Raw genomic sequence first — 25,782 nt, forward strand, 5'->3', positions numbered from 1 at the left:
TTTAATTTAAAAAAACTTCCCTCTTTTGTATTTTCTCCATATGTAATATGAAAAAGAAAGAAGACGTAGAAAAATACATTTTCGGACTAATAGTCAATAACCGGGTCGGGATGGCTTAACATCCAAATAAGGCAAAATTTGATCAAGTTAAAGTTTACACATTGCTAAATACATTTATGTGACCATCTTAATTAAGAGTCGAAGACATTGTTGTAACATAAATAAATGGGCCAATACTTCTTCCAGAGGCATCACAAAAACATTTAAAACATAAAATTAAAACGAAAATCTTACTATAGCTTATCCCGCCTAATGAAATAATAATAAATCCGAAATACACCACTTGCATCACTTCATTCAGAAAATTTTGAGATCAACTTATCAACATGAATTATGATATCACCAATGCAAGGTCGAACAGCAGCCTGGGGCTGCAACATCCATGTTATGAACTGGTGAAGCGCCTCTGGATATGGAGGATTAGGTCCAGTAGGCCACTTTATTTGGGCATTTACAATCGCTAACTGCAAGCTTCCTCCTGATTCCCCCAGTGCATACTCATATGGAGAGACACCGTACCTACAAAATACATGAAGATAGATTTAACAGAGGAACAGACTTGCAGACACCGCCTGAAGATATAAGTGTGACAAAAAGAAATATATTCAGGCCAAAATCTCCACCCAAACCATCCCCTCGAACTCGAAAGGTGCACCTAAATCCCCCAGATCTCTCATGCCTTACTGCACCACAATCAGGTTGTTGCGGGATACTCAAGAGGTGTTTGAAAAGTGAGTGTGTCCCACATATTTCTCCACTTCAGAGTATGTACACCCGTAAGCCAGTGAACCATGCCCCAAGTCAATTTCAAGTTTTTCGAGACAACAAAAATAAGCACGCACAATGTGACTGAAATATAGGACAGGCCTCGGGAAACCAATTTCTCACCAGATGCCTTAATTAATTGCCATTATCCGAATTAGGTTAATCTTGCCACACCACCTGCAATAAATAACATCCATCCCAATTTTACCACCTAAACACTACATTTCCACCCAGCAGCACCTTCATCCCCCCAAATGTCAGACGGTTACAAACATCGTCAGCAGTTCCTCAGAAGTATGCCAATTCTCATATTGGTTCCGTGTAAGCGAGGAAAGCATGACAAAAGAGACCAGAACTAAACAGAATCCCAGCCTTTTATTCTGGCAACATTACAATCACGTCCACGTTCATCACTTAGTAATTTAACCACCCATATTTTGATCTTTGTAATCATGTCACCAATAACAATTCTTAAGGGTCTCTCTACAAGCATAAGCATAAAATATCCATAAGGCAACAAAAGGTTTTTACAAGAATAAGATGTACAGCGCCAGGGGACTAGTCAGGTGAATCTCGAATACCCTGGGTTACCGAAGAAATGAATAAGATGTACAGGCTCCAAGACATGAAGAAAAGGCCTTACATGATTGCAAACAAAGTGCAGCCTAATGACCAAATATCAGTTCTCTCATCAATGTCAGTGTGGCTTGGGCAATCCCATAATTCGGGAGCTCTAAAAGGAGCTGAACAGTGCTCAGATGCCCATTCCTAAACAGCAGCATACAGAAATTAAGCCCAGACAATACAAAACACAGCAACAACAGAGATCAACGAGATAACTTTTAAAAGAACCTGCAGCTGTAGTGCTTCGGAACGAGATCGAATTTGCTTCCTTGCAGGACGCGCGCTTCCAAAGTCCATCAATATTGCTAAAGGCGACGGTCCTTTCCTGTATGTCGCAAGGACATTTCCAGGTTTGACATCATTATGGGCATATGGAGGATCAAAACTGTGCATATGCTCGAGTCCTGAACAAAGCTGAAGATGAATGCTCACTTAGTGGTTTTTTTATCCTCAAGGCAAACATAGGTGTAAACAGCTATATGACTGTTGTGTTTGAAGCCATTAACAGGTGTAATCATTAACGTCATATCGCATGCTAACGTAACACATCTTGGGACATAATACAAATGCATTTCACACAAACAGCTATTAGATATATCACCATATGGTATCACTTAAAAAGTTTTTCACGACCAAGCATTTTAAGTGATTAAATTCGAATAGAAGTTCATGCAAGCAAATCACACATAAAGCATATGATTGGTTTTATTATAAGATAAAAGAGTTTCTAAAATATTGATTCAACACATTTTAAGGAGAATAATGAGAGTATGACCAATAATACAGTAATAAGGATAGCACCGAACTCACGTATATATATTATAACTTCTTCATTTGGGCAATGCCTCATGCCAATTTGCACAAATTTGGTAGGCAGAAAATATTCTTCTTATCTACCTGGCGAAATATTTGAAGCACATCTGAGGTGGAAAAGAACTCCTTCTTAACTTTCATAGTTTTTGCAATGTCCAACAATGTTCCATCTAAATGGACTGGAAACAACAGGTATGCTTCATTCTTCCAGGATTGATCTTGTGAAGGCTGCAAATTAAACAAAAGATTCTTGATAATGGACAAACGTAAAGAGGACAAATTCAGTAGACGGAAAGAAATATATGAAATGTTCTAATTAGGCATTTCAAATCTGCGCCAAGCAGCTGTAGCCTTAAGAACCCTGTAAGCAGCTCGTGAATCAACAGTGAGTACCTTTACAGCAATAATTGCATGATCTAGCAGAGGAAGCAGATTGGGGTGGCTAAACTGTGATGAAACACGTATTTCCTCCCTCACCAACTCCAGCTGCTCATTGTTTTGAATGAGAATTTTCTTCACAGCATATGTTCCATCATCTGCACGTAAATAACCCGTGGAGAACCTGTCAGGTAATTACTATATTGTCCTATTTGGCTCCAACTGACAATCATTTCCTTAAAACATTAATGTTGACTCGTGATCCAAATAAAAGTAAAACGAGTTTCTAATCAACAGTAACAATTAGACCTGATTCGCATCGCTTGTTTGATTGTTTTAAATCTTATTCCCATTCTAACACATTTATAAAAATGAAACCGTCTCTCCTTCACATAAAACACGGAAATCGAGATCGAAACTCCGGTTGAAACAGGGAATTTGAAGTGCACGGAGATCCTTGTCACAAATACCAGGAATTCCAAATCTACATACCCCCATGAACAATAATTAGGAAAACGGAGTAAATGAAGGATCAGTACCAGAGATGTGAGAAGAATCCTTGATCTTGGCGGAGATTCCAGGAACGGAAGGATCAGAGAGAACCTCCTTCACAAGGAAAACGTACGCGAATCCACCTTCCCCCAGCTTCCTCACAATCCTGAAACGGTTCTCATTGATCCACACATCTCCTCCGCCGTAAACCGCGTCTTGAAAGGCGTTCAAACCCGAGAAAGAGCAACCCATCTCCTCTATAACATAGACAGACTACAAGTAAATTCTACGTTAATTTTCTTTTTCCCAGGTCTCAATCGTTGAGCTCCCTCACTTCAGTATGCATACAGTTGGCGACTGTTGAAAGTCGTTGTTTTAAAAAAGCACGAAATAAAAGAATAATCGATGTCCCTAACGCGCTTTCTAGCTTACCCATGACTTCAAACTAGCCAATTACAGGATAATTCATAATTATATATTTATAGTTTGCATTTATTCTCAATTTTATTCCTCAAGTTTTAGACTATGTTCTGATTTCATCATAATAGTTAGTTCGTCATTTATAGTTGACGGACCACGTGACTTATTTTTTTTCATCTAAATTGAATGATCAACATTCATAATCTCTGATTTCATCGTAAATTGAATGCTGAAACTAAGATTTAGATATACAAATCGAAATAAAAATAAAGATTATGGATGTTAATTGTTCAATTTGAGGGCAAAAACTTGTGTGCGACGGTCTCACGGGTCGTATTTTGTGAGACGAATATCTTATTTGGGTCATCCATGAAAAATTATTACTTTTTATGTTAAGAATATTACTTTTTATTGTGAATATCGGTAGGATTGATCCGTTTCACAGATAAAGATTCGTGAGATCATCTCATAAGAGATATACTCCAATTTGAGAGCAAATCAAAACTTAAAGAACAAATTGAATATAAAAGCAGACTACACAAATATAATTATTAATTATCCTGTCAATCAACCTACATAATGGGGTACCGGGTACTTTCGTCCTCTCTATTTGTTAGTATATTTGTACACGGGTTATAGTTGTCTAGAGTATAGTTTTCCTATAACTATATAATAAAATTTTTCGTAAAATAAATATCTTTTTAATTGGTTTATCTTGCAAAAAATATTGATGAAAAAAATTATACGATGATGTCACACTTAGTATATAGAAGTAGACGATGATATCCAACTTAACCTTTCTATAAAAAGTTTATCAATAGTAGTAAACTCTTCTATACAAGTCAGATGTCTCTTGACCCAAACGAGAAGGTAAATCGAAAAATATGCACGAGTAGGTAGGGACTTGAGGGAGAGAATAGTAACGTCGACCCTCAGAGTACACTCTTACAATATTAGAGTGAAAAAATGATCCACGAGAATCGGTTGAAATAACCACTTACACTCTTTACGCTCCCACTCATTATGGTATGTCTGCACAAAATTTGTAGTTTCCAATTCAAAAAAAAAAAATTTGTAGTTTCCGGTCGGCAACGAATATCTTTCATGCAAATATCGAATCATAATATTGCGTAAAATTGATCTGACTTATCTATGTTATACATTAAATTAAACCCTACAATTGATATTTGGATGTATTTCCGAAATATTCTATAAATAACATAACTTTCAATAATTTATATCCTCAATTTTCTATATTCAATTCCTCCTACATAAATTATTTAAATCTAAACATATTTATATATATTTCCGTTTTTATAATATTTTCATTTCAAATTAAATCAATAAACAAAATATTATTTTATGTAAACCGATGTCATGTTCACGTAACTTGTGTGTATTGACGACTGATATTATCTCATACACATACGTGACATATTATAAATAGAGATATTGAAACGGGCCAATCCGACCCAATGCAACCCACCATCAAATGAGATATGCGAGTTAACTCATCGATTGATGATTGGATAAAACTCAACCCAACTCAACCCACTTTGAGTTTCGGGTTAGGCAGATCAACACACCAAATTTTGAAAATTTTAAGAAAAAAATCATGTTTTAATACATATATTATTCATTATATAATATATTTAACCAAATAATTCAATAATTAATATCATTAATATAAGAAATAAAAAAAGCATAAAATTTCAAAATAAAAGTTTAACAAAATCTAGGAAAATATTGAATAAATAATATACATACAAATTCTTCAAAATCCATCAACAGTCATTTCTTCGTCTTCTTTCTACTTCCTTCCGCTCTTTATCTTTATCAATAATCTGATATTTGCCAACAAAAACTTAAAATAAACGGTGTCATTCTTCGAAGTTCAGAAATTTTTTTGGAAGGTTTTTAAAAATTCAGCCCAAGCGACGGCGACATAGATTAATATAAAAAAAAATAAAAAAATAAAAAATAAATTAAATAGGTAATGAATTGTGTTTTAAAAATTAAAGAGAATTGAGTTAAAAATTTATCGGACATTACTTAGAGATGAATGATAAATACTCGACTCAACTCGACTTAACTCAAAACTCAAACGGTTTAACCCATTTTGACTCACTTCCAAATGGGTTACTAAATCTTTATTCTAACCCACCTTTTATCATGACGGGGTTGGACTGACCCAATGACCTAGCACACTTAACATTTCTAATTCAACCGGCTAGACAACGTTGAAATATGCACCGACAAATTCAGATCAAATGCAAAACCACCTGTCTTATTCTGTGAAATAAAATTATATATATATATATACATATATACATATAAAAACTACGTGCAGTGCTTTTTACATATGGAAAGGGAAAGCATTGGCACAAGAAGAGGGTGAAAAGATAAACATTCATTTACATGAAATGAGAGCAAAGAAAAACTAGAGATGATATTACATGTGAAACATATTTGGGGTGANTCGTCATTATATCTTTCAAGTGCGACGGGAGCTGCTGGTATGCTAAACCACCAATCTCGAAATCGTCTTTGCCACCTTTCAGTGTTGGCTCTTCTAAGCGGTGAATATCTGGTAAATGTTTCCAGAAAAGCCACTAGAACAATATATTTAACAGGCACAAAAGCAACAAGTAAAGCTATGACCAAAAGCGCTCCTGCACATCTCTCGGTAGCCTGCATATAAGATGTACATAGTAAATGAACATAAACTACTTCAACTAAAATAGATGACAACAAAATATGGGACTGACTCGTTCTCTCAAAATCGACGCCCATTCTTCTAAGATTTTCAAGAACCAAGAAAAAACAATCAAATATTTAGTTGACAAGAACCACAGAAGAAGTGGGAGAATAGAAAGATTCTAAGAACCAGAAGTATTAGCCTTTCATGGCACACAAAATTATGTTTCCCAACGACAAAACAACTATTAGGAGAATACTGCATGGATAAAAGAAAATTTAAAACGACACCTGCGGGAAAAGCGAGAGAAGCAACGCACGGTATTTGAGAAGAAGAATGTTTCCTTCCTGGACAAGATTTTCAGCTTGGGAAGCTGCATTTTGAACTGCTAAAAGCCGTTCCATTGTGTTCATGGGAGGAGGTGCCATTACCTTCAGTTCATCAATATGCCCTCCTTGAATACAACGGTTAATCAACATGAAGAGTGCCAGAAAGATAAGTAATGAAGCAAGAACATGGCCCAACCAGCCTCTGCAAAAAAGGTAAGATTAAGTCACTCGATAGACAATTGTTTTCCTCAGAAATTCATCCACTTGCATGATGTCCCCAAATGCGTGCACAATCAGTAAAATTGAGATTACTTTCACATTATTTACTCCCAATTACTGCTTAGATGGTAGAACACGTGATTATTTCTGATTAAAAGAAAAGGGGAAAAATAGTTTTACATCGATCTGGGATATAGATTGCAATATTATTTCTTTGAGCTTCCAACTAAATGATTTGTTCCATTATTATCAATTGATGAACAATGTCATTCTTCATAATCCAGAACACAGGCTCCAAATATCTCATGCACAACAAACTTGCATGATCAATGAAATCAACTACAAAAATGTACTAACCTACACAAAATATAACTAGAAACCAAGCAGAATGCAAGGGATTTCCAAGGGCGTTCCCAGTAGAGCAAAAGAATAATCCAATTCCAAATGTCTGTCATGGGAGAAAGCAATTCCTGCATTAACATGCACATCTTGAGAACTACACAACTTAAAAATATAACAAGTTTTAGAACAAGAAGATGGGAGAAATAATAGAATAATTTATAGCTCAGAACCATTTTTTGTTCTGACTTCTGACTGCTATGTTGTTGACCATCAGTATATACACCAAAGCCATTTTTAGAAATTAAAATACAAGGGGCTCCGTGATATCAGTTCAAAAGGTCTTATTTAACAGAATACAAAAGCACCAAAAAGCCAGCTGTTTCCTATCCTAAATTTAAGTACATGAAAATCTGTTCGACAAAATAATGTTATCACCTTCATCACTGTCAAATTAGTGTCAATACCATCAACTTTAACTCCATCAACTGTGGCTTGTGCAAGAATTACGTTTTCATAGCTGCTTCTAGCTTCTTTGACTGCTTTCTCTAAAAGTGTTATCTCTCCAACAGCAATTTCACCAACAACAAGGGCAGTCTCATTAGTATTGCAAGAACTTGTCCCAAAAGCAAAGCCCAAGTTAGAAGCAAGCGCTAAACCTGAGATTGAATACATCCCATTTACAGATTTTGTAGCACTTCTCCGGTCTATCTGTCTCATGGTCAACATGTTTGCAACACTTTCTAGAATCAGATCCCCACAGGGCAGCTTGTCACAAACATTGAACATAAGAAGAGCCTCACAGCAAATAGGGATGGTGGAACTTATTTCTTTAAGGGCTTGCACTCGCAGAATCCCAAAAATAGCTTTAAGTATCACTTCATCTCTCTCGAGACCACCGAGCTGAAACTTACGAATAAATTTATGGGCATATAGAACTTCACGAATAATAGCTAACCAATAGTCACGACGGGTGTGACCTTTAAGCTCTGGAAACTCCACAACAACTGGTTCTGATCTGCATTACGAGTCCCAAAAAAATGAGCTTCCAAAAACACAAAATTACTTAGCTTATTACAGTATTTTGTAATCCACCACTGCTTACAAAGATTTTGATTTGTAAAAGACTGCGTTGTCAAAAAGCCTAGTACCCCATGGCCCAGAGAGCTCCGGTCTGATGATTTGCTGTAATTCATCTGCTAGATCATACATCTTAGCTTTGTCATAAGAAACAACTCGATGATCTTCAAAGTATAGCGCATGGTCTGTCAGAGTTAAACGACCTGCAATCACAAATCTATTCTCATGTCTTTTCAGAATAATTAAAGAGCTGTGTGTATACTCCCAGTTCTCAACTTATTCCATACTGCATTTCAAGACTTGCCTGGCCATGCAGATACACCCACATGCTCGATAACTGGTTGGCTAGCAGCTGTCCCATCAACTTCCAAAACTTTTTCTCCTCTGACTAATCGTTGGGATGATAGGAGAGAGGATTCAGATTGAGACTGAAATTTTCGTATTACCCTATAAAATAAGATAAGTAAATTATTAGGAGCCTAACATATCAGAAAAAAAGCTGCAACAGGGCATCATTGATAGTGAAAAAAAATGAAAATGAAAATGGACACTATCCTGTCATTCATTCGTGATTCGCAACAAAACAATGAATTAATCATGGTGTATGTTTAAGTTTCTCCTATCCTGTTAGCCAAACTGAAAGGTGAAAAACCTATCACCGCGACTTATAATTGAAAAAAGATGCAAGAACTTGACATTATGAGCATTTGTTCCATTCTAATTAAGTCCAATTTATTGTGCATGCATAACAACGAGCATGACGTCAAAGTTGTGGAAGTTTTCCCATTAAAAAACTATTTCTGAAACAAGACAGCAGCAGTTAGTACCTTTCCAATCGAATGAGGTACTTGTCATAGACAGAGAAATGAAGCCGGCGGCTGGTTGAATCTGAAAGAACCTCAAATATCTTATCAGCGACAATCACATTACCGATAATGGGAACTGCAGGAGCGATTCGAGAAAAAGCCTCTATTCCAACAGTGGCATCATTGTCCAACTGAAACAAACACTAGCTTCAACAAGACTCACCAGTTACAAGAAGAAAAATTGAGCCTCAAGACCATGGTATACGATGTAGGACTTGCAATTTTTCAGTTCTCATTGTAAAAACAGTTTTCTGGCATTTTTAACATGTTACAGCTGCTCAGACATGATAGAATGAGAGTGAAATAAAACTACACGATAAAGCTAAAAGTAATCAGCATGGTGCTTAAATCTGTTCTGATAATATGACTTGAAATCGTACAGCTGGAAACGGTTGGCTGGAAGCTGCGGGAAATTCCCAGGAAATCATCATATCAAATATAAGCCGGCGAAAGTTCTTGTCATCTAGATAATTGATTGCTTGAATAGAACGAGAAAGAGCCAGGAAGCAACAATATTCCAAAAAGTTCCGTGCAAAATTGGGATGATGCTTAAGAAAATCAGAAGCCTCAGCGTCAAAGTTTTCTCGAAGTTGGCATGTAGGAAGTCCAAGGATTCTGTAAGATTTAATTACACGTATCATATCAAAGAAGTTATCTCAAGGATCATCTAGGTTGTGAATAACTAATTGTCGCGATCTTCTTGCATCTTCAATAAATAAAATTATTTTATTATAAGCATTCATTCCATTCTTAATTACTGGTGTCCCGCTTCACAAAAATACCCCCACTCTATAGCCATTTGTTTTTTAACTGCAATTTCTGATTCCCTGTACTAACTCCCACACATTGTTGGTTGTTGCAGTTGCACGGAGATAAGTTTCCATCTCATTCATTTTGCTTAGATTAATTTTCATACATAATTTGGCCTTAGCTGGATTAGAGTAACAAAAGAAAAACCCAAATAACAACAAAAGGCAAAGAGTTCAGCAACAAACTAACTTTGAGCATCTGTGGACCAGAACATTTGCAGGTGGAGAGAGCTCTGGCAGCCAATTATTCCCAGCAGACGGAGATCTTCTCAGCTCTTCAACCTCTTCATCAAATAAGCTTCGCGTTCTAGACAACCACTTGAATGACCCCTCTTTCACCAGACCCTCCAGCATATCTCGAGTTTTGCTCACCATAGTCATTTCCACCTACCTGTTTTCATGGACCACCCATGGGCTTTAATTACAACAGACTGGTATGGAAGTCCAGATTTCCTGTTTCAAAATCACTTTGCAATCTCATTAACTATAATTTATTTATTAGATGAACGATATTAGTTAGTTACAAATGATTGTATCCTTCGATATTCATATAATTGCAAGCATGATTCAGTTTCATGTTCCACTACAATCAAGTATTCTTCGTCTATATCCAAAGTAACATGCGTCTTTTATCGAAAATATATGTAACAGGAATTGCTGTGAGAATTCAAGTTTAGACCCCAATAAGACAACATCCCATGAAAACCAACAGTAATACATCGTGTATTGCAGCAAGTTTTCAATTTTCGCAGTACATATAATACTGATTAAAGAACCCACATGGAATATCCAAAAAAAAGTGATATTAGTTAGATATATCCGTGAAAGAAGCCCTGAAATCACGATGACGCAGTGCTGCTACAAGTACATAAACCATAAAAAAATTATGCGTATTGCTTGCTAGAGTTAAACTAGGAAATAGGGCGAAAATCCATAAAGAAGGGAAATTTTCATGAATTCACATGAGACTGAAGTTCACCGCTGGAATTCGAATCCCCACGAGGCACGAAGCAATTCATAGATAATCAAGAACTAAAGCTAGATATAAGACGAATGTGAGAGAGTCAACATGAATACCCACCGCCTGTTGGGTTTCTGCAAAGCGACTCAAGCTATACTAGATGGGATGAGAACAGGGATTCGATCGAGATTGATATGTGCAGTCCGGTGACACCAAGCGGGCCCACTTGTCTGGAAGCCTCGTAGACCGTAGTAGTTATGCGAAAGCCTGATTCTCTCGCTTTTTTCTCAATAGAAAACACAAGTGTCAGTGTTTGGTTTAATAAAATTGAAAATTGTAATTGGATTTGAATTCCTTACCAACCTTGTTAAATAATATATATNTGGGTCATCCATGAAAAAGTATTACTTTTTATGATAAGAGAAGAAAAACATATTTTTGTTAAATATTATTTTAAGAAGTAAAAAATAAAGTTCATTAAGAGGGCATTTAAAAAAAAATGTTGCCATGTTTTGAAAAAATAGGCTTGTGTATTGAAATAACCCAGTTTTTAAGAGTAATAAATATTTATAGAGTTTTTAATATAAGTTAATTTTAATTATTTAAAAATAAATTATCAAAATATATAAGAAAGTAAGGGTGGCGTCGGTCGGTTCGGTCCGGTTTTTCTCTATAACGGTTCGGTTTTTCGGTTTTCTGTTTTGAATATATCTAGTCCAAAACCAAACCATTTTATTACGGTTCGGTACGGTGTTTTTGTAATACGGTTCGGTTTATATGGTCAGTTATATACGGTTTTATAATATTTTGTTAAGAAATAAAATTATACATAATTTGATGCTTGATGGATGCAACACATATAAAAGAAACAATGACAGTAGATGAGTATAACATGTACGGTTACAATACACTTATGACTTAACAATCTAATCTTCAATAACAATTTTAAATACAATTTCAAACAGTAGATTTTCAATAAAAGGATACACAGTCATAAAATTCCAATTCTAAGACTCCAAAATGCACATAGATTTTGCATCTCAAATCTCAATATATTTAACAATACGAGCTTCAATAACAATTTGAACTTCCAATTGTCAAACTCCAAAATCCTGTTTTGCAAAATTAGAAAAAAAATGACATTAAATTTATCACAACAGTGATTATGAATCACAATCTTGAAGCATAACTTAAATATATATAAATTTATTGAAACTAACAAAGATCTTTCCCATTTATTAGCCCCTTATACAAAAAGTCATATAGTTAAATATAATATGGCCAGTTCGGTTATTTCGATTTTCTGAGGATCAAAACCGAAAACCGAACCGAAAAATCGAATTTTTTTAATTTTAAAACCGTAACCGGCCGAAAAACCAATAAAACCGAACCATTTAAACCGAATTTTTCGGTTCTGTCAGTTACTTCGGTTTTAACCAAACTATGCTCACCCCTATAAGAAAGTATGTGAATTAATAGTACGAATTTTTGGAGAAATTATATTTTGTAAAATTTGAAAATTAAATTAAAGTTTTTGTGAATGCTTATAGATATTTAATGTTATTATTTTAAAAAACCAAATCCCAATAAATCATTTTAAAACTAAAATCATAAAATAGTATGTATTTAAATTTTATTTTAATTATTTTTTTAAATTTTTACTAGATATATATTTTTTATGTATGTACGTTTCTCATACGAAGGAGTACTATAATTTTTAATATAATTTTTTATATTATTAATCAATAACATATTATTTTTAATATTAGAATATCCAGTCATGTAAATTGATGTAATATATCATAACACCTAATATTCGTGTCTAATCCAAAATTAATATTTACATTGATTATATGTTCACAAAATATACCAACAGACCTGATCTTTACAAACATTCAAAGAAATATATTTTTGGCATTTTATTAAAAACTAATATTATAATCATTTATGAAAATAGTGTAATTGAATTTCAAGACTATAGTGTTTTATAATTTGAATATCAGTTCTATCAAAATTTGATTTACTTACATAACATGGTTTGTAGAGTATTTTGTTAGTTCGAAATCTACACAATGTACATTGAATGATAACTATTGCGAATTTCTCATGTCATAAATTTTTTTTAATGTGAAAACTCTGTTGTGTGAATTATATCAATACATTTGTAAATATATAAATATAAAAGAATTAAAAATGTGTAAATTGTAGTTAATTATCGTTCATTATTTTACAAAATTACAGTATGATTTTTATTTAAATATAAATTAAATACTTTTATTTAAATATAAATGACTAATTACAAAACTGTACAAACATCTAAAGCGATTATGGATAAAAATAGTTAAATGACAAACCTCGTATCGCTCCACTTGAGAAACGTGGAAAAGCTAAAACCCTAACCCCTTGGAGTTGGACTGCTACGGTAGGAAGGAGACACGCAGAAAATCAATGGCGTCTTCACTTCCAAGAAAGCTTTACGGTGGAAGTTTCACCAGATACAAAGCAAACGCGAAAACCTCTTTAGTTTCTTTCTGCACAAAAAGCCTCTCATCTGCAGAGAGGGAGGCAGATTCTGATTCTGATTCTGATTCTGATTTTGAGACAACCCGTCTTTCGTCATCAAATCAGCAGCAATTTACGAGCAATACGGAGCGAACCCTCGAAAACGGTTTGGACTTGGGCATTTACAAGGTGTTTTTTTTAATGGTGTTATTCGTTAATCATTTTCAATTGTAGTTTGGCTCTTGTTACAGCCTACATTTTGCATAGAATTTCGAAGTTTTTTGTCGCTGTCCACGTCTTTCTGGTCCAACGCATCCTTGTTCGAATTTATTTTTTGTGCAGCTCGTCCCCGAATCATCTTCTAGACGTAAAGTTAAAGGTAGAAGGTGTATACGTGACGATGAGTACAATTGAATTCTAAATGTTAAAACAGAACATTCTTCATTGTTTTTATGCCGTACGCGTACAGATTACACATATGTTGCATTCAGGACTTGGCACGGCATTTAGATAAATGACCACTTAATTATGGACTCGGCATAGCTGAACTAGGTGTGCCTTCTTGACTCTTGTCAACACACCTGAATGCCCCAAATGCACAAAATACTATGTTTTTGGATATGGCTTAGTTTGATCAACTTTTAGGAAGTGTAGACCGCTCTCATTAAATTTTATTCATGTTTCTTCTCACTGATTAAACAGAGATGACCTAACAGTTTAATGTGTCTGCATACCAGTTTAACTTATGATAGTGTATTTGGAAATGGTACACGTATAAATTAACATTATTTACATTATCTATGCTATAAAATTGTTACTCCATACTGGTTAACCATTGTGATGTTTGATCTGGGCTTCAATTTTGTGTGAAGCGGGCAATATTGATTGGGCAATTGGGACAGGCTCCCATACCAAAGAAATTAAAGAGTGGGAGGATAGTGACTCTGCTCTCTGTTGGAACTGGGGGCATCCGGATTAACAGGAGGCCTTTGGATAACGAAGAACCCAGAGATTATGCAAATCGTTGTGCAGTGCAGTGGCACAGGGTTTCGTTATATCCTGAGAGATTGGGAGAACTCGCAGTGAAGAATTTTGCAACCGGGTAACTTTCTATTTCTAGTAAAACTTGGATCTGTGGACAGGTGTATTGTAGTCTAAGCACTGTTTGCAAATGGAAATCAGTTACCAGAAATTGCTTGAGAAGAGCTCCCAAAAAGAATGGGGATGAATAGTGATTTGTAGTTTGAAATAAGCTGGTCATGAATTTGTTTATATCGATTCATGTCTTTATGCAATTTAATTAGGATATAAGGGATTGTTAAGTCTGCGCTGTCATTCACCACACTGATCCTATTACTATGTGAAACTATAAATAGTCAATGGAGAAGTCAATCTCTCATGCACAGATGAACTGATATTTTTTCAACTTACGTCACTTTTGTGCATATCATGGAGTAATTTACTTTCAGTTCACACGGTTTTCACTCCTGATTCATGAAATCAAGTAGGACCTCCTTTGTTTTTCCTTTGTTTCCCCATCGGCTCTATTTTTCTCTACACCCAGCCTTTTCAATTTCCTTCATTTCGTAAACTTGTACCTATTTTGTTTTGAATTTTGGTATTTTGATCGAGTTTTACCCATTGTAGTTCTATCTTGTATGTGGAAGGGAATCTAGAGACAAAAATATTCAATGATCCCATAACTGGTTTAATCCGGCGAATACGAGAGATTGCTGTACGTGGAAATGGTAAGCTGACTTTCAATTCATTTGCTTCATTGTGTTAATGTTCCTTATTATATACTTGTTGGATGGGGCTATTAGGAATGCTTTTCTGGTTGCGGCTACTGCAAGTTTTGTCCTACTTTGAATGTTCCATACTAACGGATTCGGGTCCATAACCATGGGTTCCAATGCACGAGATCTTGTAGCACTTACCAATGAGGCCCTATCAATTAGTATTACACAGAAGAAATCAATTCTAGACACTAATACAATTAGATTCTGTTGGTCCGAGGCTTCCATGCATGTTGGAAGGGGTGCTATACCCATTATGGCTAGCAATTATAGCCTATAGGTGTTTATTAAATGTGTGATTTGACATCTTGATGTGCATGCACGCTCATATTTGGCAGGCCAACCATTTAAGAACATAAGCATGTTGGTGCTCGAATTGCTGCTATACCCTCTCAAACAAGTTGAATTTCAATTCCTACTAATAGGGAATAATATAACTCCCAAGGAGTGGCAGTGTTTGTCAGGGGAGAGGAAAGAAGTGTGATAGAACACATGATATAATGTGTGTGTGTGTGTGTTTTTTTTTTTTCCGGTTATATTATTCTCTCTATTACTTAAAAAAGAATTTCAAGAAGTTTTCTAGAGAAGAATCTGTACTTTAAATGCTAAAAGTGTTTGTGAATGTTGAATTATGTTAAAGGTTTTCTACTATGTTTGGGATGGGTGACTTATGGGCTTTATGATATAATCTAGAGGTGAGAGATGAGCTCAAACTTAAGTTTAAATTTTATTTAGTTTGAATTTACATGTTGCTCAAAAGCTCGTGAGGAGTAGTTTAGTTTAATTTGATGTTCATGACTTAATGTGAATTATATGTTCTGAAAATTATAAAGGTCGAATCATCAATGATGTTTAGCCCATATATTATTGTCTTCATTATTATTGTCAGCATGTGCTGCTATTGTTTATACTATGTCAAGCATCAATAGATAAACAACCTAGCCAGACATTGTTTGAATCTTGACTCGAGTTGAACTTGTTTGTTCCCTTATGTATTTTCCACTTCTAGGTATATACCCATATATTATTTTCTCTTGATCATGTAGTTATGGATCAAACCCAGATGTTGGAAGCTGTATTGGGGCTGGACTTGTTTGCATCCCCAACGTATTTTTGCAATTATGAAAAATACATGTATGCTATAGCCTCAACCATTCAGTTTAGTTGTTCATTGAACCTAGGATTTGTGGGAATGATTTGTGGGATCATTGTATAATTTAAGCAGGCTTTTGCTACTTTCTTGGATTGGACTTCTGCTTTGAATTACATCGTGATTCTGTGTCTGAACTACAACTATCTTGGTCTTGCAGGTCGGGTTTTGTTTTTAGGTCACGGAAATGATGCCGAGAAGCTATCAAAAGTTGATTTAGTAGGGGTTGGTTATTATTAAGGTGAATTTAAACATAAAAGCTTAACCTGTTTCACTCTCCTTTGGGGCGATTCCTTGGTCATTGGTACGGCCATCTCAATCTTGCTCTTAACTTGCTCTTCTGACCCCGCCTTTTTTCATGCTTGGGTATCCAACCTGTCTCGGAAATCCAATGCAAGCAGAACCAGTTTTTTGTGGTGCAAATCTAAAAAATTTGGGTTCAGGTTTAGCCCTGTAAATCATAAAAATATCGTTACTGGATATTAATTTCGAACTACAGTTGAGTGACAATAGTTGGATACTCTGTGTTTGACATTTTTAAATTATAGGATGTAATGCCTGTTAGGAGTTATAGGGCAAGTAATTGGTTTAGCTGGTGATATATATCATATCATATTAATTAAAGATTTAAAGTCATTCTAACATAACTTTACTGAAGCCTTTTTAATAATTCCAATAAATCCTTTAAATTTTAATTATCCAATTTCATATTTTACATTATTTTTATCATATTTTTATCTCATACTAGATCGATTCTAAAAATTGATCATTTAATTTTTTTTTTAAAAAAACTCTATTTTTTTTTTCATTTTTTCTTACGGATTATACGCATCATGTGTCACAACCAACTAGTATATAATATCGATGCACAGTGTAACAATTGTCAAATCGCAGTTGGAAAACTAATAGTTCTCTCATAGAGTGCCACGATATGAAGGCCTTAATAACAGTGTGTTGAATGAAATAATGGCTGTATGTATGTATGATTCAATTGGAGTTGTGTTTATCCAATGAATGGGTTTGGTCCCGATTCCACCCAACCAGGTTTTAGTTTCGAATTGGCTTGCCGTGTTTATGTTTAACCATTGAATCCAACACCAACTTAGCAAGGAAGGCCATTAAGATATTATCGCCCTCCAGTCTCCAACACCACTATGCCGCCAAGTCTTCTCACCCATCCATCGTTATCATATTCCTTAATTAAATCAGTCCAACAACATATAGCCAAATCAAAAAATAAGCATGAATCTTCGCTAACTTTTTCAATATCTATAACTATATTGTTTAAAAAGTTCTTATTATATTGGTGTTTTAGTATATTTTTTTGTTCTCTATAACTATTGTTTTTTTTTAACTTATTATTGTTTTTTTATGTCTTTATTATATATTCATCCTATATTAACTTTTGGTGGTATAATTTTTGAATTTCCTAAAACACAATCTGTCCTGATTAAATTTTCCTTCCCAACCCCACATAATTTTCACTTCATTTTCAGTGAAGAACGTTCATCGATTTTCTCTCATATATTCGTTACAAATATAATACGTGTATCTCAGTCGTTAGTTATAATAATTCTTTAAAATAATAAAATTTAATTCAGTGCTTTTAAATATTCAAAACCATTAACATATAATATATCGTGCATATGACATGAGTGTTGTTCAACTCTTCGATACCTATAGTTCCTTGTGTGTATATATATATAGTCATCCCTGCTCCCTTTTCAATGATAGAGTGGGATAGGAAACAGGTAGACACATCATATCATCAAGAGCCAAAATAAACAAATAAACAAATCCGAGCTCCCGCAAAGTTTCCAAGGGGGGAAATTGATGGAAGATGTGAGAAAAATAGTCGTCATTGTGGAAGATGTACAAGTAGCAAGAACGGCCCTCCGGTGGGCACTTGAAAACATCCTCCGTTTGGGTGATTTAGTCATACTTTTACATGTATACCCAAAATCAAGATCAAGAAACAAGAAAAAGAACAGAACACTTCGTCTCAAAGGTTTCCAATTGGCCCTCTCCTTTAGAGATATCTGCAACTCTTTCCCTAATGTACGTATACATATATACATACGTTCACTCAACATTCTACTTCATCGATCTTTTTTAATTTTTTTTTTTCCTTTTCTTGAAAAATGGAAGTTAACAAAAAATGGGCTTTTCTTTCTTTCTTTTTTTTTGGCTATGTTTGCAGACGAAGACAGAGATTGTGGTTACAGAAGGTGATGGAGAGGGAGGAAGGGTCGGCGCAATAATCAGAGAGATTGGAGCTTCCACTCTTGTTTTGGGACTTCATAATCATAGTTTTCTTTACAAGTAAGTTAAAAGTTTTGGTTTGATGCAAAATAATTGATTCTTAGCTACAAACTTCTTGAATTTGATCAAAATTAATTTGGGTTTGAAACTTAACGAAAGATGAAAAGATGAATGGTTGGTCAACGGTTGTTTCATTATGGGCAAACCAAGAATTCAACATGTTAGTTGGGTTGATGAAATGCTTACTGAATTACAACCACAACATATGCAAACGAAGAAATTTCGAAAATGAAACAAAAAAAAAGTGGCCTCCATTTCTTTTCTAAAAAAAAAAAGACTCAATGAATAAAACTTGATTATTGCTCCATTTTTATAATATTAAGGACCATCTTGCTGGCTGTTGCTAGTAGTGGGATGCTTCTACATGTCTACCTCAACCCAAAATCAGTTCTACCACTAAATGATAATGAGTATGAAAAGGGCTCCACTTGAGTTAAATTTCTCGCCTCCCTTTTGTGACCTATTCTTTTTAATGAACCAATTATGTTGATTGTGACTCAGGCCCATGGGTGATCGTAGCAAATACAATATTGAGACACTACTTTTTTTTTTTTTTTTTTTTTTTTTCTGAGGTCAGAGAGAAATGTTGCTGTTTGGCGGTAGAATTGAGCGTTTGTCGTTTTACTAAAAGTTATAATTGTAGTGATGATGCAAGTCAAATCTTTGAAATCACACAATAAGTCATGTCGTTCTAGTTAATCTATCCAACAAAGACAATTATTGTACTCAACATAAGTTTCGAATCGACAAGTCATCATATAAAAAATTTAGTGATTGGGATATTTATTTTGGTGGATTGGCTACAACTTTCAATTGAATAACTAGAGTAGGTTTTTTTTCTCTCTAAAAAGAGATAATGCAACAATTAAAGTTGTATCTAAACACAAAATCAACGGCATGAAACTAAATATACCTAAGTAGGTGAAACCATGCAGATAACGTGTGATTAAATGAAGGATACAACATATTTGTTTGTCAAGTGTATTGTGATATTCACGGAAAATATAAGGTTCGATTCCAGCAATTGTCGTTAGTCCAGATGCTGGTTTTGAAATTGCCCTGAGTCTTAACAAATCTGAGATATTAAGTTACTTAATTTTCATTATTGCTCTAATCTCATTAGATACTGTTTGGCTAATCTTTCGTATAATTCGGTTGAATGAAACAAATATATGTACATAATTTGTTCATGTAGGTTGGTGATGGGCCAAAACAATATCTCAATTAACTTGAATTGTAAAGTACTTGCAATCAAGGAACAAGCAACTGATCTGACACACAGAACCATTTCATTACAAGGAGCCACTTCTACTAATATGGACTTCTCTCAAATTGAAGTTGCTACATTAAGGTTAGATAATTACCAACTTCTTTTTCTTTATATTGACAAAAGGAAGACGATTAATTTTCATGGTTTCGCAGTGTTCCTCAAGTTCCGATTCCAAAAATCGAATACCAAATTTGTCCGGATCCCAATGCGATTATGTGGAAGTCGAAGCCATCAAGAACCTCGAAATATACCTGGAACTGATCAGTTATACAACTACAAAGCCAAATCATATATGTTACTTATAACCTACATAGTAAATTGATCATTGTACAATGATTTCACATACAAGGACGTGGCCTTTTTTTTGGTTATTCCGAGGATTCAGACTGATGTTGTTTGGCTCGAATACGGTCATTAATTGAGACATGCTTCAATGTACTAAATCTTCCCCATTAAGAATTTTTTTTTAAATTCACGTAATTAATTTTTAATCTCTTATTTAGGTTCATATTATTATAAGAATTGTAAAAATAAATCGATATAGGGTGAAGTTTACACAAGAGGGGAAGGGGAAGTCATGGGTGGGTGTAAACGAACCGAATTGAGCCGAATATGACGAAAATCTGAAAGTTCAAATTAATTATATTCGAGTTCGATCTCGATTCGAAGTTCGAAAATGTTAAAATTTTTGGTTCGAAATATTCAAACATGTTTGCGAACTAATTTGAAAAATTGCTCGAAAATAAGTACTCGAAAGATGCGAAATTTATTTATTTAGTATATAATTATATTATATTAATAAAATACTAAAGCATGTGAGCTATTGAATAAAATAATTTGAGCTCGATTTCAACTCCAAAAAAAATTTGAACATATTCAAGTTTAAATCGAATTCGATAAGCTCGAATACGAATCATTTATTTTTTGTTCGAAAAGCTCGCGAACATGTTCGGTTTGTTCACACCTCTGTGTCTGTGCTTGGATCCGTCGGATTGCAACTTAACCGAGTGAATTTTGAGATGGATGCTCAGTTGTGGTGGCCTTCAACTCTTTTGATGAATGGCGAGTCAGAATTAATAAATGAGATTGCTCATTCTTTGACAAAAGAATCTCGTTTTTATGCTGATCTTTATATTTGGTCGAGTTAACCAACGATAATCTGATTTTTCAATAAAAAGATTTCATTTTTGCCTAAAAAACGTGAAATTAACTTTCATTTTATTATAAATTTAAATGATAAGTTGAGTATATGTAAGCTTGGATATTATACCTAATTATCTATGTAACCCTAATTGGAATAGATGTTTTTGACAGCATATTTGTACAAAATTCGAAGAATAAATTAAAAATATTTTCTCACATTGAAATCCAATAGACGTGCTTGATGACAATTATTTTTTTATTTTTTATTTTTATTTTTTTATAAATATAAGAAAATCAAATTATATATATTTTAAAATTCCCATTAAAAAAATCCAATAGACGTGGGCTGCCGGCCGATTTTAAAATTTTTAAACAATTGACAATCACACTCTATATGTTTTCAAATTAGCTTTTAAAAAAAGTGTTTTCAAATTAATTTCGGGAGATTGAAAGAAATCTATCCTCGATTTCAGTTGAACAAATTTACCATCGAATCGAAGAATCGATTCCCATTTCACTTCACTGTGTTTTCGTTAGAGCAAAAATGTATAAGCAGCAGCAGCAGCATTTGGTAGACTTGCAAGACACCGCCGGCGAGGACCACTCACCGCTCAGTCGCACCTTCTCTTCTCTGTCCGCCGCAGCCGCCACTGGCAATGTAGACCGTGTTCTTTTTAACGACCTTGTCGAGATCGTTCCACTTGTCCAGTCGCTCATTGTAAGGACACCCTTGCATTTCAGTACTTTCTTTCGTTCCATTTTATTTTATTTTTGAGAAATCTGGAGTGATGTGTTCTCTGTGTTTCTGTATTTTTCCGTTTGGAATTGAAACGCTAGGACCGGAAAGCGAATTCTTCTTTCACGAGAAGGGGTTCGATGATCTATACCAAAACGCCGTCTAGAGAATCCCTTTATAAGAAGGTAATTTTTTTTTTTTTGTAAAATGGAAGGCAATCTGTTTATATCAAACGACTCCAATAGAGGGTTTGGAATCCGTTATAATGAATATTCAAAATTCATACAATTTTGCCGTCAAGCACATCAATCCGAAAACGCCCACAATCTATTTTGAAAGTTCTAGCTACTCTGATGGAAATAGTGGATGGGATTAATTCTTAGATTGCTGCCAACCATCCACTGCAGACGCTAATCTTGGCTGTTGAGACATCATTATTGGCAAAGAAGATTAAATTTTTCTCATCCTTATAATATTTGTTTCTTTGAAGAATGTGGCTTATCATTTGAATACCTTATCTGCAACGAGCACACATAGTAACAAGTTATTGTGTATGCTGATGTATAGTTGAGGATGGAATTACTTTTTTGGACGCTACTTTATGTATATTTGGCTCTTGTCTAACTACAATTTTTTTTCCTTTGTCAACTGCCTCGGTGGATTTTCTTTGGCACCTGGCGAAAATAATAATGTTTTTTATACTCTCCGTGCCAATCCATTACTTAAAAATGATTTATTCAGGAGTAGTTTCATCCATTTTCATTCTTAATTTTTGGTGGAATAAATATTCTCAAACCTTGAGTCTGGATGCCCAGTTTTCAAATCCTTTCTGTGTTTTAATTTAGGTAGAGTGGACTGCACAGTTTTGCTGGATTATGCATTACACATTGATCTTTGCTCATGTTTGGTAGTATTTTTCTGTTCAGAGAAATTGCACCAGCTTCACACATCTATTATTTATATTCTTGGTATTTCTTAGTTTTCCTGACTACTTTGATACTAGTTTCAGGGTGCATGATGCTTTATAACGTGAAGGAATTTAGTTAAAACAGACCATCTTAACTTTACAATAAAAGCCGAACTCGGTTAAAATGTTAAATATCACTTTCTTAATTCACAGTGATTTTCTCAAAGTAAATCAATGCACGCAACTTCAGGGAAAATGCAAGCAATCAAATAATCAAGTAAAGAGACGAGGAAAAACGAAATTTTTACGGTTCAATGATAAGGTGACTACTCCATTGTTCTTGGCCATCTCGTTTGCACAAGTAATTCACTATTTCAATATTCCTCATGGTTTATGGCATTTAGTCTTCCAACTTCAGTGGTGCTGGGTGATGTGCTCTTGTGACTTTAGGAAACTGCCCATCTAAGAATATGAATTTTTTCAATCTTTAGACTTCAAGGCTTTCATCTAATTTTTGTCTTTTAAGCTCCTTGTTTCATTGTGCCTTGCATGCATGGATACACTCACGCACAAACACCTTTAGAGAAAAAAATTTGATGCTTAAACTCCAAATGGCTGTTAAATTTCCATGTTTGATAACTTGTACTTGTTCTCGTTATGAAGCATTCCCATCATGATTTTAAATTGACTTCCTTATCTCCGAGTTTCCATGAAGGTCTCATTTCATGTGAATATTCATTTCATTCATCACGGTTCACTGTCAAATGAGTTAAATTTATTGATTGACAATGAATGCATGCTGTTGATAATGTTTGCCGCAGACAACAGAAAGGAGCGCTCTTCAAACCAAAAAGCAAAGGGAGGAGAAAAACAAAAATACAGCCAATAACCAAGATGGCTGCGATGACAGCTTCTCAAAATTTTCGTCTAGATCATTACCATCTGAAAAGGATAGAGAAGAACTGATGGCATTACGGGACCAAGTCGAGGATCTGAAAAGACAATTATCAGAAAAAGATGAACTTCTGAAATCAGCGGAGCTTTCAGAGAGTGAGATGGCTTCAATGCAATTGAAATTTGATGAGCTAAAAAATGAGGTCGCAGGAAAGGACTTGCTGATTAAGTCGACACAGTTACAGCTCTCTGATGCAAAGGTATGATCACTTATGAGTGTCTTCAAAATCTAAAATTTTCTATTGGACTAAATTTATTACTTGTCAAGATTTTGTACCGGAGTACCTTGTTATCTTTGCTGTAACTACTCTTATTCAAAAGTCGTTGTCCAAAAACATATCTTTCTCTAGATGATACCTTGATTAGGTAGATTTTGTGCTCATTTCTCACTTCCTTTGTTTAGAACACTTCCATCTGCATTTTCATCCACACCTCATTCAATATAACTCCTAAGCATGAGTAATTGTTGTCCAAATTTAGCATAGACATAACCGGAGCATGTAAAATCGAGATTTTTTCCCGGTAGACAGTGTTTATAAGATATGCTAAAAAAGATTCCATTATTCTCTCTCTATTTCGCTATTTCCCGGCGACTGCTGTCTACGATCATCTAAACACTTGCCCTGTTCACCCAGACCAGAGTAGCAAAGATTACCACGACCTCCTATAAATGGGTGACTTAAACAATGTTCATTTACAATTTTTAAACAAACAGTTTAGTGTCTTTTTAATTGTAATTATATTTGTTAATCATCTCTACCAAACACCCCCTTCGGTGATAAAACATAACCATCCCCTAAGATTTAAAACCTTACTCAAAACATAATATTTGAGGTGAGTTGCACCAAATCATCAATTCTTTTAGTTTTGATTTGTGCTCGTTTAGGTCCTGTTAATTGAGGGTAAATGTATATACGCAAATATTAAATTGGAACATAGTGAGGTTAACCGAAACTTATTGAATGGAACAATGCCGTTGCACAATACTTGAATGGAGATATGACTAACTGTGGAGGTGGCGCGTATATAAAGATATACTTGTGTTATACATGTTAACCATAACTATCTGGGAGCAGATATAGTGGTTCAACAATTTATTATCATGCGCTTCTCCATGGTTCTTCATTTTTTATTGTAAAAGCTGTCATGTTGCATCTGAAACTTGCTATTAAATAAGAAACTACTACATGTTATCCCCGGCTGAAAAAATTTGATTGCTGATGTGATGAAATTATTTTGTCTGACCTTAGTTATTCTGAAATGTGATATATTTATTTTATCATCTATCTCTGTTCTTGAGGGTATATATTCTAACAGATTAAGCTAGCAGACAAACAAGCTGCTGTGGAAAAACTACAGTGGGAGGCAATGACTTCCAACAAAAAAGTAGAGAAGCTTCAGGAAGATCTAACAAAACTAGAAGGAGAGATTTCATGTTTCATGTCATTAATCGAAGGCTTGAGAAGGACTGATATTACTCTTTCTGATTCAGACTGTGAATTTGTCTCATACCCTCTTGAAGAGGATCACGAGTCAGTAAGTTATTTATACTCATGAGCACCGTTCTTTTTATTACTTCCTCTCTCCCCCATTTCTACTTTGTGTTTTAGAAACTATGTTCTTTATTTCAGGTAACACAAGTCTTGTGTGCATTATATATTTTATTTTAATATCTTTTTAGATCTTTTTCTTTTTCTTAATTTATTTTATTTTAAGTATATTGTAAGAGTCCGTGCTTTGTGGGCAGGAATCTTTGACTGAAGTAGAAATGCAGAAATTGGAAGCAGCTAGGGAAGCCTATATCGCTGCAGTGGCAGAAGCAAAAGAAAAGCAAGACGATGAATCTATTGCTGCCGCTGTCAAAGCTAGATTTCACCTGCAATCGGTTGTTCTTAAATGAACATGAATGTTGGAAAATGACCTGCTCGATGGGGTTTCTTGTCCAAGTTCGTCAGATGCACGTCTGCCCTTAACTTATGTGTTTTAGTTGTCGGAATGATTGTAATATTGTCCTATATTTTGTATCTTACATTTGCTGCTGTTAAGATGGGATTGTTATTTTTGCAATCTGAGTAACTTATCTCTAATTTGCCGGTTGATATAAATTAACTGTTCTAGTTTGGTGCTTCATTTCCTTGAATGAATTAAT

At 34.6% G+C, this 25,782-nt stretch overlaps 5 protein-coding genes across 11 annotated transcripts; 3 read left to right on the forward strand and 2 right to left on the reverse strand.

Moving 5' to 3' along the window:
* Positions 1-93: 93 nt before the first annotated feature.
* Positions 94-3,488, reverse strand: LOC140956503 (uncharacterized). Its single transcript, XM_073413261.1, has 6 exons — positions 3,180-3,488; positions 2,656-2,798; positions 2,347-2,490; positions 1,678-1,863; positions 1,469-1,593; positions 94-579 (listed from the first exon to the last, which is right to left on the reverse strand). Exons 1-6 carry the CDS (start codon positions 3,382-3,384, stop codon positions 354-356), a joined length of 1,029 nt encoding a protein of 342 aa, XP_073269362.1. The 5' UTR covers positions 3,385-3,488; the 3' UTR covers positions 94-353.
* A 2,385-nt stretch (positions 3,489-5,873) lies between these two features.
* On the reverse strand, positions 5,874-11,175 carry LOC140957296 (uncharacterized). 5 transcript variants are annotated; one of them, XM_073414490.1, is made up of 10 exons: positions 10,974-11,175; positions 10,083-10,345; positions 9,464-9,698; positions 9,045-9,214; positions 8,522-8,664; positions 8,289-8,420; positions 7,576-8,150; positions 7,156-7,268; positions 6,541-6,781; positions 5,874-6,243 (listed from the first exon to the last, which is right to left on the reverse strand). In XM_073414490.1, exons 2-10 carry the CDS (start codon positions 10,271-10,273, stop codon positions 5,893-5,895), a joined length of 2,151 nt encoding a protein of 716 aa, XP_073270591.1. In that variant the 5' UTR covers positions 10,274-10,345; positions 10,974-11,175; the 3' UTR covers positions 5,874-5,892. The 5 variants fall into 5 exon arrangements, with proteins under 5 accessions (XP_073270591.1, XP_073270592.1, XP_073270588.1 ...); XM_073414487.1 differs by having other exon boundaries at positions 5,876-6,243; positions 7,576-8,155; positions 8,243-8,420; positions 10,974-11,174; XM_073414488.1 differs by having other exon boundaries at positions 5,876-6,243; positions 7,576-8,155; positions 8,243-8,420; positions 10,872-11,174.
* A 2,006-nt stretch (positions 11,176-13,181) lies between these two features.
* On the forward strand, positions 13,182-16,994 carry LOC140957319 (single-stranded DNA-binding protein, mitochondrial-like). 3 transcript variants are annotated; one of them, XM_073414522.1, is made up of 5 exons: positions 13,182-13,544; positions 14,228-14,457; positions 15,003-15,103; positions 16,462-16,542; positions 16,703-16,994. In XM_073414522.1, the coding sequence occupies exons 1-4, from the start codon at positions 13,302-13,304 to the stop codon at positions 16,539-16,541; spliced, it is 654 nt and encodes a 217-aa protein (XP_073270623.1). In that variant the 5' UTR covers positions 13,182-13,301; the 3' UTR covers position 16,542; positions 16,703-16,994. The 3 variants fall into 3 exon arrangements, with proteins under 3 accessions (XP_073270623.1, XP_073270622.1, XP_073270621.1); XM_073414521.1 differs by having other exon boundaries at positions 16,462-16,994; XM_073414520.1 differs by lacking the exons at positions 16,462-16,542; positions 16,703-16,994 and adding an exon at positions 16,198-16,434.
* Positions 16,995-17,951: 957 nt separating this feature from the next.
* Positions 17,952-20,319, forward strand: LOC140957320 (uncharacterized). Its single transcript, XM_073414523.1, has 4 exons — positions 17,952-18,359; positions 18,502-18,623; positions 19,819-19,974; positions 20,046-20,319. The coding sequence occupies exons 1-4, from the start codon at positions 18,135-18,137 to the stop codon at positions 20,152-20,154; spliced, it is 612 nt and encodes a 203-aa protein (XP_073270624.1). The 5' UTR covers positions 17,952-18,134; the 3' UTR covers positions 20,155-20,319.
* Positions 20,320-21,438: 1,119 nt separating this feature from the next.
* LOC140958126 (protein MICROTUBULE BINDING PROTEIN 2C-like) lies at positions 21,439-25,720 on the forward strand. Its single transcript, XM_073415520.1, has 5 exons — positions 21,439-21,754; positions 21,874-21,957; positions 23,501-23,833; positions 24,951-25,169; positions 25,381-25,720. The coding sequence occupies exons 1-5, from the start codon at positions 21,581-21,583 to the stop codon at positions 25,531-25,533; spliced, it is 963 nt and encodes a 320-aa protein (XP_073271621.1). The 5' UTR covers positions 21,439-21,580; the 3' UTR covers positions 25,534-25,720.
* Positions 25,721-25,782: the final 62 nt, after the last annotated feature.

The sequence above is a fragment of the Primulina huaijiensis genome, chromosome 14 (genome assembly GCF_012295235.1).
Source record: "Primulina huaijiensis isolate GDHJ02 chromosome 14, ASM1229523v2, whole genome shotgun sequence".
In the NCBI taxonomy this organism is placed as follows: Eukaryota; Viridiplantae; Streptophyta; class Magnoliopsida; order Lamiales; family Gesneriaceae; genus Primulina; species Primulina huaijiensis.

Bases quoted from the DNA above. Each gene is read 5' to 3' on its own strand.
- LOC140957320 (XM_073414523.1), top strand. From the start codon at position 18,135: ATGGAAGATGTGAGAAAAATAGTCGTCATTGTGGAAGATGTACAAGTA. The intron at 18,624-19,818 runs GTAAGTTAAAAG...TTGTTCATGTAG, and splicing joins AATCATAGTTTTCTTTACAA to GTTGGTGATGGGCCAAAACA. The intron at 19,975-20,045 runs GTTAGATAATTA...ATGGTTTCGCAG, and splicing joins ATTGAAGTTGCTACATTAAG to TGTTCCTCAAGTTCCGATTC.
- LOC140958126 (XM_073415520.1), top strand. From the start codon at position 21,581: ATGTATAAGCAGCAGCAGCAGCATTTGGTAGACTTGCAAGACACCGCC. The intron at 21,755-21,873 runs GTAAGGACACCC...TTGAAACGCTAG, and splicing joins CACTTGTCCAGTCGCTCATT to GACCGGAAAGCGAATTCTTC. The intron at 21,958-23,500 runs GTAATTTTTTTT...TGTTTGCCGCAG, and splicing joins GAGAATCCCTTTATAAGAAG to ACAACAGAAAGGAGCGCTCT.
- LOC140957319 (XM_073414520.1), top strand. From the start codon at position 13,302: ATGGCGTCTTCACTTCCAAGAAAGCTTTACGGTGGAAGTTTCACCAGA. The intron at 14,458-15,002 runs GTAACTTTCTAT...TACCCATTGTAG, and splicing joins GTGAAGAATTTTGCAACCGG to TTCTATCTTGTATGTGGAAG. The intron at 15,104-16,197 runs GTAAGCTGACTT...TTGATCATGTAG, and splicing joins GATTGCTGTACGTGGAAATG to TTATGGATCAAACCCAGATG.
- LOC140956503 (XM_073413261.1), bottom strand. From the start codon at position 3,384: ATGGGTTGCTCTTTCTCGGGTTTGAACGCCTTTCAAGACGCGGTTTAC. The intron at 2,491-2,655 runs GTACTCACTGTT...TTTAATTTGCAG, and splicing joins ATGCAATTATTGCTGTAAAG to CCTTCACAAGATCAATCCTG. The intron at 1,864-2,346 runs GTAGATAAGAAG...ATTCATCTTCAG, and splicing joins TGCTTCAAATATTTCGCCAG to CTTTGTTCAGGACTCGAGCA.